At 60.3% G+C, this 14,080-nt stretch overlaps 1 protein-coding gene across 1 annotated transcript in view; it reads left to right on the plus strand.

Moving 5' to 3' along the window:
* Positions 1-12,737, plus strand: part of PSTPIP1 (proline-serine-threonine phosphatase interacting protein 1) — a 39,101-nt gene extending 26,364 nt beyond the window's left edge. Inside the window, exons 9-20 of the mRNA XM_061181424.1 lie at positions 532-566; positions 807-913; positions 3,250-3,312; positions 3,948-4,046; positions 4,997-5,042; positions 6,063-6,142; positions 6,739-6,837; positions 7,934-8,030; positions 8,571-8,661; positions 11,121-11,176; positions 11,372-11,505; positions 12,473-12,737. Coding sequence (XP_061037407.1) covers positions 532-566; positions 807-913; positions 3,250-3,312; positions 3,948-4,046; positions 4,997-5,042; positions 6,063-6,142; positions 6,739-6,837; positions 7,934-8,030; positions 8,571-8,661; positions 11,121-11,176; positions 11,372-11,505; positions 12,473-12,604 — 1,039 coding nt within the window. The 3' untranslated portion in view covers positions 12,605-12,737. The remainder of the gene's footprint in view (positions 1-531; positions 567-806; positions 914-3,249; positions 3,313-3,947; positions 4,047-4,996; positions 5,043-6,062; positions 6,143-6,738; positions 6,838-7,933; positions 8,031-8,570; positions 8,662-11,120; positions 11,177-11,371; positions 11,506-12,472) is intronic.
* Positions 12,738-14,080: the final 1,343 nt, after the last annotated feature.

Consider the following 14,080-nt stretch of genomic DNA (forward strand, 5'->3'; position numbering starts at 1 on the left):
GTAACTCCCCATTTTCCCTCCTGGGCCCCTCTCAGAGGTGTCACCACCATCCCCCCAGCCACCTAGCCAGGGACCAGGGAGCCCCTCAGTTTCTCGCTGTCCTCACCTGTACATCCTATTCATCCTGTCCTAAGGCCCCTACATCTCTCCCCTCCATCACCTCTGCCCTGCTTGTCCCCCTCTTCCCCCACAGCCCCCTCCAAAATGTCCTCAGGCCACCTGCCAGGTCTGAACCCCACCCTCTCCTGCTTCGAGGGAGGGCCCTGAAGATGTGCAGAAGCCAAGAGCATTCTGCCACAGTGGGAGGTTTGATTGCTTTGTAATTTCCAAAGAGAGAGCGTTGCGTTCCAGAAATCCCAGCTTGAGTTCTGAGCGGAACGTCATGGTCTGGCTAGAGGGTCCCCAGGGTCTAGGTCAGCGTGTGTGAGTGAGCCAGGGCCCTCCCACCAAAATAAGAGTCCCCGGGCCCAGCCAGGACTTCAGGTTCCCCTGCACTGTCCTCCTGCTGACCCTGGTCTTTCTGTTTCACAGCTCCCTGAGGGCCTCCTTTGACTCTCTGAAGCAGCGTAAGTCCCGCCTGCTCGCCACGCCAGGCTGCGGGGTGACAGGACCTTCTGGGAACACCAGATCCCCCATCGGTGGGGACGGATGGATGCTGGCCGGGAGTCGAGGCTGGTGGAGGACTTGGGGGTGACAGAGATGAGCTGTGGGGTTGGGGTGGGCTGGCCCAGGCAGGGGCGAATATGTGAGTGGTTGGGGCCCCCCAGGTCTGACACCGGGGACCACCGTCCTTACTCTGCCCCCAGAAATGGAGAATGTGGGCAGCTCCCACATCCAGCTGGCCCTGGCCCTGCGTGAGGAGTTGCGGAGCCTGGAGGAGTTTCGTGAGAGGCAGAAGGAGCAGAGGAGGAAGGTAAGGGGGCACGGGGATGGGCCTCGAGTGGGCGGTGGCTGTTGTCGCTGTGGAGGCAGTAGGGGACGGGCTCTCCCGATGGGCAGCACCCCAGGCTTGTGAGTGATGGCGATTTGAAGGAGGAGAGGGGGCTGTGGACAGACGCCTGGTACTGGGACCAGGGCCCAGCTCTCGGGCCTGAAAGCCCCACTGGGGGTCTTCCCCCTGAGCTGTCTCAGGCCAGGAAGAGGGAAAGACCTTGGTCTTTTTGATCATCCTACTACAACAGGCTATAGAGGGTCCATGACAGCTTGGGGGTATCCAAAGGAGGCAACCTAAGTCGGGGAGTCACCAGAAACTGGTCCTGAGCCCAAGGATCAGGGCTGTTTACCTGGGAGAAAGGAAGACTTGGGGGTCAGTCACGGCAGCCACTCTGCAGGGCTGCCTGAGGCTGAAGGGAACAGACAGAACTTGTGGGGAGTGGGGGCTGCCGAGCCTACCTCAGCATCCAAAGGTACTGTTCACCCATCTGTAGGGTGTGGCTGTCCCTAGATGGAGGGATTACATGGAGAGGAAGTGAGGTCCCCATCATGGGAAGTATACAAACAGAGGCTGGAGGCTACTTGTCAGGGAAGCTGCAGAGGTTGGATGGGAGGTGGGCTTGGTGACTCCTGTGTCCCAGGGCCCCCTCCCAAGCCTGAGACTCTCTGACTGGCTGAGCACGTGGCCCTTTGGGAAGGCAGGTACGGGCACATGATCAGCCTCTCAGGGCCTTAGTGATGAGCGTGGTTGGTGCCTTGGACAGGGTGGGAGAGGCCAGGGCACAGGAGCACTTCTTGCTTGGAGAGGAAGCATCATTGTAAACTGTCCAAAGAACTGAAAATGGAAAATTCCACACAACTGAGCTGTGAAGGGAAAGAGGGCAACAGTTCATGGCTGGGGCCAGGCTGGGACTGGGTGTCCTGGCCAAGCCACTTACCCTCTCTGTGCCTCAGTTTCCCTCTTGCAGGATGGGACACTTATGTCCACCTCCCAAGCTTTGGGGGACCCAGCCCAGAACTAGGCCCCTTGCAGTCTTCACAGGCAGGGTGCTGGCTCCGATTAGTAGCTCTGGCCACAGAAATTTAGTGTGGCTCTACTCCCTGTCTGTCTATCTGGCCAGCTGGGGCCTCAGGCTTTCAGGATTCTAAATTTGGGCTCCTGAGCAGACAATGGGTCCTCCAAGCCAGCCCCAGAAGTTGGCCCAGCCTTAAGGAGCTGCAGCAGGCGACCTCTCTGAGCTGGGACTTGCTTGCAGAGCATCTACTGTGACAGCGAGGCCCCAGGATGGCTGTTTTGAGCTTTCCTGTGGCCAGTGGGGCTGTGATGTCTGAAAAAGCTGTTCTGGACAGAGGGACAGTTCCACGGTGTGATCAGGGCCCCCACAAGCGAAGGACAGCCGTGATGTAGTGTGCGGGGAAGGCTGCCTGGGTGTGTGTGCACACGTGTGTGCATGCGTGGACGTGGGTGTGCACCCAGGAGAACGTGAGTACACCTCTGCACACCTGTGAGCATGTGCATATGTTTCAGTGTGTCTGTGTGTGACCAGGTGGCTTCTTGAGGTCTCCCCGCTGGCACCGGCCCCACTGAGACCCCAGGCACAAACCGGCTCCAGCCCCAACACGAGAGGTGTTTCATTTCCAATTTTCCTTATAGCCAATCTCTGTCCAGGCCGAGTTCCATCCTCTCCGTCTGTACAAGGAGCCTGGGAGGCGAGGTGGAGGTGCAGGGGCCCCGTGTGCACCAGCGTGTGACCATGACCAAGTCTGGGGTGTGTACACAGGGCCCACGGCTGTGTGTGGCGGACATGGGAGAGTGTGCGTATGTGTACTTGTGAGTGGTGTCTGAGGTTGCTCTGTGAAGGCCTTGTGTATGCAGGTGGGAGCGTGGGGGCCTGTTAACGTTTACTTCTGTGTGTGTGTGTGTGTAACTCTGTGTGTGTGTGTGTGCCAGCGTGTGTACACGGGGTATGATGGCTTTGAGTGGGTACAGAGGCTTGTGAGTGAAGGACAGCGTGCGTGTGTGTGCACATGTGCATGTAGGTAGGTTGGGTATTCCCGGGCTAGAGACCAAGTCCTGGCTGGGGTCTGCAGGGAGAGGATACACCATGTGTATCCATGCCCCGGGCTCCTCTAGCTTTCTGTTCTGAGCAGTAGTTGTGAAAGAGCAGGCTGAGGGAGAGGGAGGGCATCTTGTCACCACCCCCTTCAGAGCCAGGAAGGGATGCTGGGCCTCATCCCAAGGACACCCTGTCCTCTTGGCCTAAGGGAGTGTCCTGAGGCCACGGCCCCAAGCTCAGAGCCTCATGTCCCCTGCAGTATGAGGCCATCATGGACCGTGTCCAGAAGAGCAAGCTGTTGCTCCACAAGAAGGCCATGGAGGTGAGTGCCAGGGTCTTAGGCCTGGAGGGGTGGCAGGAGTCAGGGTGTGGATCCCAGGAGCCCTGGACTGGGCACCTGGGACAGGGCTTGCCTCAGGCCTCCATCCAGCAACAGGCACAGTGGCCTGTCGGGTTCTTGGTGTTGCACTTGCTCCCAGGGTGCCATGCAGATTGGCCCAGGCCCTGACCTTGGGGGGCTCCTGACTGATGGGCAAGCAGCCAGTCCCAGACAGTGGTCTACAGGGTCATCCAGGCTGTCAGCTGGGGACTCCAGGGGCAGAGGGTGAAGGGACCCCTGAGCTGTGTCTCCTAGTTCACTGAGTAAGGAGAAAAATAGCTCCACCACGTGTGCAGAGGCTGGCATCTTGATGATGCATGGCATTTTCAGGGCCCTGCTGGCGGTTTGATGTGACCACACCTCTGAAGAGGCTGGGGCTGCGGGCAGGGCTACATTGTCCCCACTGGGAAGGGGCCTGGGAACAAGACTCCCTTCTCCATCTCCATTCTGGATCCCCAAATCCTTGTCCCTGGTGAGGAGGCCCCCAACCCATCCACAGCCCCCAACAGGGAGAAGGGAGGTTGGGCTCAGGAGCCTCACTCTGGGGCCCCCAAGTCACGCCCCTCCACACCCCCCAGTCCAAGAAGACATATGAGCAGAAGTGCCGAGATGCAGACGACGCCGAGCAGGCCTTCGAGCGCATTAGCGCCAATGGTCAACAGAAGCAGGTGGAGAAGGTGCGTGGAGCCACTGAGGCCATGTGGTGTCACAGGGCTGGGGCAGGGTGGGGAGGGAGGGAAGGGGCGCCACAGACACTCCAAGGCAAGGTCTGCATCTGGGATATCCTGGCTGCTCACCTCTCTCTGAACCTTCATCCCTCCATCTGTGAGATGGGTTTCCTAGAATCTCAGGGTCTAGATAGACAGAGTCAGCTTGATCCCCTTTGCCATCTCCAGGCTGCACCCAAGGACCCATTCCTCAGAGCAGGCCCACTGCAGCCCAGGCCCAGAGCTCACAGGGCAATGAGAGCAGATGCTAACCCTCACACAACCCTTTGGAGAAGGGCTCAGTAGGCCCATGTCACAGAGAGGAAACAGGCCCAGAGATGGTAAGTGACTTGTTCAAGGTCTGAGGGCCAGGCAGAAACAGAGAAAGGACCCAAACCCAGGTTGTCCAGAACCCAAGTTCTTGACTGCTCTGGCCTCTTGGCCAGGGTGGGAGTGTCAGAGATGCGACGGCTCAAGAACACATTTTGCCCATTGCACAGACAGGAAAGCTGAGGCCCAGAGAGGGCGGGGCCTGCAGTTAAGTTGGTGGCAGCAAGTCAGGGACAGAGCCCCAGCCTCAGCCAGTGGGTTCAGCAGTGGGCGTGGGGCCCCAGGGCCCGGCCCCTGGTCTACATTTCTCCCTCTAGGTCTCAACATCTAGTTTTCACATGTACCTGCATGAAGTGCAGGTTTCTGTTTTATTCCTTTTTTACTGGAACCAGGCTGTGGGCCTTTGTAGGGTGAGGCTGGAGTTAATGATGGAACTTGCCCCCAGTTGGCTCCTGAGTGTCCCCCTGCGTGGCCAGGGAGGGGGTGACAGAGTCCCTTCAGGGTTGCCCAGGGAGGCTCGGAGCCCAAGGGCTGGGCTGGGGGGTTCCCGGGGGCGGGGCCTCAGTGCTGCTTTCCCTCTGTCTCCTCAGAGCCAGAACAAAGCCAAGCAGTGCAAGGACTCAGCCATGGAGGCAGGTACGTGGCTAGCCCACCTCCTCAGCTTAGGGGGTGGGGTGGCTTGGACATTCCTTCCCCCACAGCACACTTCCTTCACCCTGGCGACACAGTCACGCTCATCACTCTCATTTCCAAACTTATGCAAGTAAAACAAAAACATTCGTTTTCTCACATTTGCCAAGACTGTTCTTGGTGCTTTGCATGTTTTAACTAACACTCAAAACAATCCTGCGAGGTGGTCACTATTACTATCCCCTTTTTTTAACAGACCAGGAAACTGTGGCACAGAGAGGTTAATTAACTTGCCCAAGATCACACAGCCAATAAGTGGTGGTAACTGTATTTGAACGCAAGCCATCTGGCTCCAGGGCCCAGGACTTTCACAAGCACAATCAAGGGAGACAGGCCCACTCATCGCACACACCTCTCTCTCTCTTACATACACTGAAACACATCAGAGCCTTCTCTGGGCTTCTGTCTCCTCTATCCTTCTCCTGATGCCAGAAGACCCCAACACCCCTTATCTCTGCTGACACAACTCCTAGGACAGAGGGCTTACCGTTGCTCCCTTCCCCTGGGAAGGCTCTCCCTTCTGCTAGCGCTGCCTTTCCCAGGACCCAGCTGCTCCCTTGGCTGGGGGGACAGAGGTCATGGTCCAAGCCTGCTGGCTTCCCAGCCCAATAGCTCCCAATGCTCCCCTTCACCCCTCCTCCAGGGCTGCCCTCTCTGAGCCTCAGTTTCCCATCTGGAAAGTGAGACGGTGGGACCTGGGGATGGTGAGAGGCCCAGATTCTGACCTTGGGTGTATGAGGCTCTGCTCCGGCCCCAGGCAGCTGGACCACAGGGGGAGCTGAGAGTCACCCTAAGGGCAGTACCAGAGTGGGTGGCCTTATGAGCGTTCAGATGTAGCACCAGCAGCCAGGGCAGGTGTCTCTGAGGAGGAGGGCACTCCGGGCAGGCGCACTGCAGGAGCGAAGGGGTGGGCTGTGGGAGGGTGTCTAGGCCGCTGGCCTCCCTGAGCACTGGCTGTGCTTCCAGAGCGAGTGTACAGGCAGAACATCGAGCAGCTGGAGAAGGTGCGGGGCGAGTGGGAGCAGGAGCACCGGGCCACCTGTGAGGTGAGAGACACTCGAGGCGGGGAGCCTGTTTCCCCAGCTACAAAACGGGAAAGACGCCCGTCCCTGCTCCAGCCGCTTCACGGGGGCAAATGAGGCAGCGGTGGGGGAAAGGCATCATTCCTTCACTCATTCACTCATCCACTCACTCCACAGGCCCTGTGCTGAGTCCCTGCCCCCAGGGAGCTCACCACCTGGCTTTGTGCTCTGGGTCCCCTTTTGCAGGCAGGCATCCTTCACCCCTTTTGGCTGAAGCCGAAACTGAGGCTCAGACAAAACCCATAGCTTCCCTGGGCTCTGCTGATGAGCAGGGCCTGGGAGACAGGCCTCAGGATTCAGGGTCCAGGGCTCCTCTTAAGACACTCCCCAGGGGTATGGTGGGGCCTGGAGGAAGGACGGGGCAGGAAGCCCACAGGCAGTTCAACTTCCCTTCCCAGAAGCCTCAGGAGCTGGCACAGAGGTGGGGGTGGGGACCCCCAGGAAGAGACTTTCCTTTCGGCTTGGCTTCAGCAGAAGGGGTCTGGCTGGTCAGCCCCAGCTGAGCTGAGTGGGGCCTGGCCTGGCCCAGCCCTGCAGCAGCCACCCTCCTTCTCCCCCAGGCCTTTCAGCTGCAAGAGTTTGACCGGCTGACCATCCTCCGCAACGCCCTGTGGGTGCACTGCAACCAGCTCTCCATGCAGTGCGTCAAGGATGACGAGGTAGGGGCTGAGGGCAGGGAGGGGTAGGGAGTGGGAGGGGGCGTGAGGAGAGGGCAGCCTCCTAGCAACAGCGCACCCAGGTCCACCTGAGCCTGTCAGCAGATACCTAGTCCTCTGTGGTCCGAGCCCTGGCCTCAGGGGTTTCCGGCCTCAGGGGTCTCCGACCTCAGCGCTGAGCCGCTGCCCCAGGCCCCGAGGACAGGGAACTCAGTACCACAAAGGGCCACAGCCTCTCTGCCTGCAGACTGGGCTTTGTGGCTACCCTGGCATCTGCCCTCTCTGCTCACCCCTGCTCCAAGGCCTTGGCTCTGCTATCAGAGCCACAGAGCACATGCTCCCTCTGCTGGGATGGGGAAGGGAGGTGGACACAGCACCTCAGAGGTTTACAGAGAGGCTGGGGGACCCTCGGTTGCCCTGCTCCAGGCCTGGCGCTTGCAGGAGCCAAGGTCCAGTCCCTCTTCTGTCTCCAGACATCTCCAGGGTGTCCTGGTTCCCCCTTACTGAGTTCTACATGCCCGGTGGGCTGGGTGGGTCCTCCTCAGCAGAGAGGGGCCACCACCTCCCTTGCCAGGGGCCTTGCAGTCCTAGAGCTATGAGCTCCTTCTCTCATGGCAGCCCTGGCTCCCTGATGCCCGCTGCTGTTACTTGCCTAACCCCTTCTGCCCATGGGGTGAGGAGTTTTGGGGGTTTTCTCCCCAAATGACTTGAGCCCACCTGGTGACCTCCTTGTAGCGGAGGAAGGAGTGTGGGCTCTGAATCCTCTCATACCGGATCCAAAGCCCAGCACACTGAATTCCTGCTTTGTGACCTTGGGCAAGTCACTCTCCTCTGAATTTCCTCATCTGTAAAATGAGGAAGTAGTGTCCACCTCAGAGAACAGGAGTGGGGTGAATCCCTTGCAAAGGAACTTGTGCACAGTAGGTGTTCCGGAAACAGGAGAAGCTGTCAGCCAGGGCTCTAACCCCTCAGGCAGGCCTGGGGCAGTTACACCTCAAGGCCCCTGGTCAGAGTTCAGACCCAAAGTGGGGGCAGGCTTGACAATGCGGGCATGGAGGTGAGGCCTGGCCCCTCAACCTCTGCTTTTCCCTGCCGCCAGCTCTACGAAGAGGTGCGAGTGACGCTAGAAGGCTGCAGCGTGGACGCCGACATAGACAGCTTCATCCAGGCCAAGAGCACGGGCACTGAGCCCCCAGGTGAGGCCCACCTACAGGCAGCACAGCCTCTGGGTCCAGGCCCGCCTTCCCTAGGCCTGGCCCAGGTTCTCTGAGCCTCAACTGCCAGGACAGAACTGGGGTGGCTCACAGCTCCCTTCTGGGTGGAGAAGCCTTGGCCAGGCCCGGGGAAGGGGTCAGGGACAGTGCAGTCCCCTGGCTGGGTCCTTAGCCTGCCGCCTCATCCGCGATAGAGGATGAGCAGAGCTTAAGAACACTGACACTGGAGGGGGAGGTGAGGATAGGGACAGAGGCAGGAAGCCTCTCCGGAGCAGCTGCTCCAGCCTGCTTGGTACCACTAAATCTTGAGTCTAGACTATTCGGTCTTGGTGGTACCCACAGTGAGATCTCTCTAGGAAGGGAGCGGGCCCCCTCCTCAAGCACCAGGGTGGCCAGGGCAAGGATGGTAAGGCGGGGCCCCAGTCTGGGTCTCCGGATGGGGAGAGGATGGGGTGTCGAGTGGCACAGGTCCTGCCTGCCCTGCCCCTGCCACCCTGGGCCTCATGCGCTTGCTGCCTGCAGCTCCAGTGCCCTACCAGAACTACTATGATCGGGAGGTTGCCCCGTTGTCCAGCAGCCCTGGCGTTCAGCCGTCCTGTGGCATGATAAAGAGGTGAGCCGCCTGCTGGATGCCAGCCGGACGGGATACAGAGGGTGGGGCCGGGGGTGGGGAACGGGGGCTGCCAGGAAGGGAGGCCAGCCTCTCCTCCTGCAACTGGCTCTTCCACACGTATTTACTGGGCATCTATTGTGTGCCTGGTGCAGGGTTTAGGCGCTGGGCACTCTTCGGGGACAAGACAGGTTCAATCTAATCTCATGACACCCTCAGCCCGAGGGGACCTAGGCATTAAATAATCACAGCCCCCTTATTCACTAGCGACTATGCTCAGAGCTCCACGGAGACCCCAGGCTGGCTGACCCCTTGGCCTCTGCTGCTAGCCTGGTTGGAGCCTTGGACGGTCAGGCTGCAGTGGTAACCCTCTCCCACTGGCATGGGATCAGGGCATAGGAGAAGGCCCTACAGCCAGTACCCTTGGAGAATTCTCCAGGTTTTTCCAGGGCCCCTTCCCTGGCCTGGCCGCGGTAGGTGCCAGGGTCCTGGTGTCAGGCCCCAGCGTGTCACTTGCACAAGTCACACACCTCCTATAGGCCCAGGGCCTATGAGTGTTGGGGGCAGACTCAGACCTAAGGACCCTCTTGGTTCAGGCCTTGGGTGACAACGGTGACAGCCCACTGGGAGTGCCATGGCCTTCTCAGGGAGCCCCCCTGCCCAGGAGCCAGTTCCCTGAGCGCCCCATCTGTGTGCATCTAGGAGCGTCCATGGGCTTCACATGGTGCCTGCGCCCCACCCCCACCCCCACCCCCAGGCCTCCGTGACCTCCTCTCTCCCTCCAACCCAGTGCAGAGAAGGCCCTGCCTTTGAGAGGTGGGTGGGGTGGAGGTGACGGGCTCCCGGTCCTCTGAGGACAGCTCATTTCTGAGGCCTCTGGAGCCACCCTGCAGGAAGGCTCCTGGGAGGCAGAGGCTTGTGGGCACCACGGCATGCTCCTCCGGGAACGCTGAGAAAGTAAGAACCCCAGGAGGAGGGCATTCCTACCCTCGCTATCATTCCAAAATCTTAGGGGACTCAGACCTCCCTGCCCTCCCAGTGAGGACCCAGATCCCAACACAGGTGGTCACTTAAACAACGGGACAGAAGAGTTCACCTGGGGCAGTGTCAAGAAAGGACAGAAAGGGGCCTGATGAGGATGAAAGATAAAGAGGGAAAGAGGTCCCACAGGCGGAGGCCTGGCTGCTGGAGGGGACAGGCAGGGACCACCGTGTGGGGACCAGAAGCCAGGCAGGGCCATGGGGAGGGGCAGGGGCCACTGGCCAGTAAGTGAGTGGAGGGAGGAATGGAGTCGAAAGTGTAGACAACCCTGGCACACACAGCCTCGACGAGCTCTGCTTCTCCAGCCCCAGCCGTGCTGGGTTAACCCTACCTGGCAGGGGCAGGAGTGCCATAGGCACTAAGTCTGCAGGGCCCAAGTTAGCATCAGGCCTTCCCACGTGTGCCAAGTCCACGCATGCCTGTCTATGTGTTTCCATCCTGGGCCCTCAGCTCCACAAACCCTGCAAGGAGGTGGGGGTCCTGGATTCTTCCACCCTGGGAAAGGTCTCTGGCACTACAGGGCAGCCTCCTATGGGCCCAGCCCCTTACTGGGCACTCAAGACCCCTGGGGGGTCTGGCCTGGTCCCTATTTCAGTCTTATCTCCTATACACCCCAAACTGGTCCACTCCACTTCCCAAATTCCTGTCTGTACAATCTGCACCTTTGCACTCCTCTCCCATTCACCGGCAATGCCTTGCACTCCAGTCTCTACCTGAAAAAGTTGAGTCTTTGCCGACTTGGCCTGACCCCACCAGGCCAGGAAGCCTTTCCTGAGCAGGGGAAGTAGCATCAGCCTCTACTCGTTTAGCCCTTAGCACTGTCTGCTTCGGGGCACCCACATCTGGCTCCTTACTAGGTACCCCAGTGTCTGCCTCTGCCTCTGCCTCTTGCTTCTTGCCTTTTTTTTCCTCTCTTTTATTCAACAAACTTCCATGACTCCAGCTCAGTCCAGGTCTGAGCCAGGCACGAGGGAAGGGGTGAATTAGCCCAGCACTGCCTCCCAGACCTCACTTTGTGTGGTCGGGGAGCGGCTGGGCTGCCCAGGCTGGTGAAGGTCCTAGCGAGGTGTGAGTGGGCCAAGCTCTAGGGGGCAGCTCCTTTGCCCATGGGGGAGGCTGGAGCAGGGGCCTGGTGGGTGTAGGGCCTGGGCCCTGGAGCACAGAGGTCTTAGAGACCCCAGTTAGGCCCTGCAGGGAGCAGGTACTGAGAAGACGTCTACAGGGTGAGGGAGTGGGACAGTGCAGCTGGGGAAGAGCCACTGGACCACTCTTTAGGGAGCCCTCATGGTGAGGGGCACCCCATAAATCACATCTGTGCCTGGAGGCTAGGGCCAACCCCAGCCCTGGAGCCCTGTGGGCTCCCTGCCTCATCTACTCCCCCCATCCCACCCCGACTCACCTGCTTTCCTCCCTGTCCCCAGGTTCTCTGGACTGCTGCATGGAAGTCCCAAAACAACATCGTCAGCAGCTTCTGCGGGTAATTGGGGGTGACAACTGTCAACCTGGGGTGAAGGAGAGGATGCCTACTTGGCACAGATGGGCCTTCCAACAGCTGGGAGGTTGGGGGTTGGGAAGAGGCTGAGCCAAGTCTGGGGAAGCTCCACGTCGGGGGGGCCTCCAGGGACCACTGTTCTTTGTAAGGGGCGGGTGCCAGGCCTCACCCTGCTCTCAGCCTCCACAGAGACCCTGACTCCCACCTCTGATCGGAATGAGGGTGTCTATGCCGCCATCGCTGTGCAGGAGGCGCCAGGACCCCACACCCTGCCAGCCCAGGATTACAGGGCGCTCTATGACTACACAGCTCAGGTGAGGCCCCCGCCCTCCCCTCCTTGGCGGGCACCAGTATGCCCAAGGGTGTGCTCACACGTAGGCACATGCACTGTGAGTGGGCTGGGGTGGGTGCCCTTAGAACAGCACCTGGCCTTTGGGAGGGGCCCAGTGCGGACCTGCTGAGTGAAAGCTGATGAACGGCACGAGGGCCTGGGTCACAAGCGCACGCGGTATACAGGCAGGTGCGCGCACGCGCAGCCACTGGTGGAGCTGGAGCTATCTGAGGATCAGGCTCTGCACCCACGGGTGAGGGCCTTGTTCTCCGTGAGCACGGGCGCCCGGAACAAGCCATGGTCGGAACGAGGCCCTCAGCTGTGCCGGGGCTGATTTTCTGAAGCCCACAAGGGGAGGATGAGTAAAGGGGCCACAGGGTAGCTGTGCCCAGATCCCCAGAGAGTCTAATCTGCTCCCAGTTTGAGGTGAGGGAGTACAGAGCTGGACTCCAGATCCACTGGGACTGAGGCTAAGCATCTCCTCGGGGCTCGGCGGGCTGCACTGACTCCCGAAGCCTGGTCCCTGGAGAGGGAGACAGCCCAGGAGAATGATGGTGTGCCTGTATGACAAGGGCTAGCAGAGGTGAGGGCGTGGCAAACACACCTGCCCCCTGACTTGCTAGGTTGCCGCGTCTGAAGCAGGGAGGGGAAGGGAGCGGCAGGGAGGTGAAGCAGGGGAAGAAGCCCCAGGTTGTGTGTGGGAGGCCCACAATGACAAACCAGAGGGGACGAGAGGCTGAGCCCCACGAGGCGCCCCACACCCTATGTCTCCAGGGCTGCCTTAGCCCAGAGTGGCCTTGTCTTGCAGCCCCAGGAGGCCAGCATGTCTCAGCTGACAGCTCACCTGGGAGACAGGCTGGCATTTACTGCCTGGGGTGGGGGCAACGCCTGGCCAGAGGCCCTCCCAGCAGGCCCCCGTCAGCCTGATGCGTTTTCATTCTCCTGCCCAGAATTCCGACGAGCTGAACATCTCTGCAGGGGACATCCTGGAGGTCATCCAGGAAGGGGAGGATGGCTGGTGGACAGTGCAACGCAACGGGCAGCGTGGCTTTGTCCCTGGCTCCTACCTGGAGAAGCTTTAAGAAGGGGCAGTAGCCCCCGCCTGGACCTGTCCTGTCCACGGGGCCAGCAGTGCCCCCACCCCTGCCCTGGCCTCGCAGTGGCCTCAAGACAGAGCCTGCCCTCAGGAAAGGTACCGGCTGCTCCCGAGCAGTCCTTCCCACAGGGAATAAAGGAGCGCTCTTTTTCCTCCTTGCACCCGTGTCCAAGTGCTCAATTCGGAGGAGGCAAAGGAGGGGAGAAGTCCAGGAGAGCAGAGCTCCCCACCTGCAGTGTTGTCACTGAGGCCCCAGCTCGGGTCTGTCCCAGGTCTGCTGGGGATGGGGAGGTACCCTAGCCCTGGGTCCCGGGGAACTGCCAGGGAGACACGTTCACAGCGGGCAATGGGAGCAGGCCGCAGCGGTCAGGGAGGATGGGGTAGGGGCAAGGAGAAGCTCGGGTCAGCTGGGATGGGGAGACCAGGCTTCCTGGGGCAGAGCGACTAGAGCAGGGCAGCGGCAGACAGAACACAGGGAAGGCAAGAGCAGCAGGACAGGGCAGGTGTGTGAGCACAGGGAGGAGGGACACCTGGAACGTTCTGGGGATGAGCCAAGCTTAGTTGCAGGCAGGAAACAGGTGACAGGTCTGCCGAGGTGGAGGGGCTGTGGCACGGTCGCTTAGGCGGCCTGGAGTCTACGCAGGCTGACCCGGGCACAGAGGTGGCCGAGCTCCTCTTCCGCTCTTGGTGCTCCCCGGCCTTTGTCTCTTTGGCCCCAGAAATGTAACTTCTACTGCTGCCCGAGGCCTGCCACGGCCCTGCTCCAGCCACGCCAAGGGCCTGGGGAGTGACTGCGGGGGGAGAGCCAGTGGGAACCGGCCCCTCCGCAGTCCTAGGCCTCCCCGGCGCTCGCCTGTGGGAGCCCCAACACTCTGCCGGCACAGCAGGCCAGCTGCCCGCCCCGACTCAGGTCCAGACATACTGGGGGGGCCTCCTCCCTGGGCACACCTTGCGTGAGCACGTTACTATCCCCGCAGACCACCTTCCCTGGGACTTCATCACTTCGCCTGCTCATTCATAAACCTTTGTGGCCCACCCCCTGTGAGCGCAAGAGGAGGAACGCCTCAGACACTGGCTTTACTCAAGGGGCTCTTGACCTGGTGGAGGGGAACAGATAGTCCAGAAAGCTGGCGGCAGTACAGGAAACGTCCTGATGTGCCGAGCAGTCCTGAGGCTTCTGGAAACAGGTGACCGAGATAAGCCAAGGAAAAGGGGGAGCTGTTCCAGGAAAGGAAAGAGGGGGTTCCTTTCTGCTCCTGCCTGCCTGTGATGATAGCCTCACAATGGGCAGGGACAGAGAAGGGAGCGAGGGGCATCACCGAATTCTCCAGGATTTAGAACTAGAAGAGACTCTGGGGGAATCTAATCTGACCTCCTGCCTGACTGGGCACCAGGCACTCCTGTCAGCTTCAACACCTCTGTGACTGGGAGCTCGTGGCACCCACGGAAGCCTGCCGTGGAC

Source organism: Eubalaena glacialis, chromosome 2, assembly GCF_028564815.1.
Source record: "Eubalaena glacialis isolate mEubGla1 chromosome 2, mEubGla1.1.hap2.+ XY, whole genome shotgun sequence".
NCBI lineage: Eukaryota > Metazoa > Chordata > Mammalia > Artiodactyla > Balaenidae > Eubalaena > Eubalaena glacialis.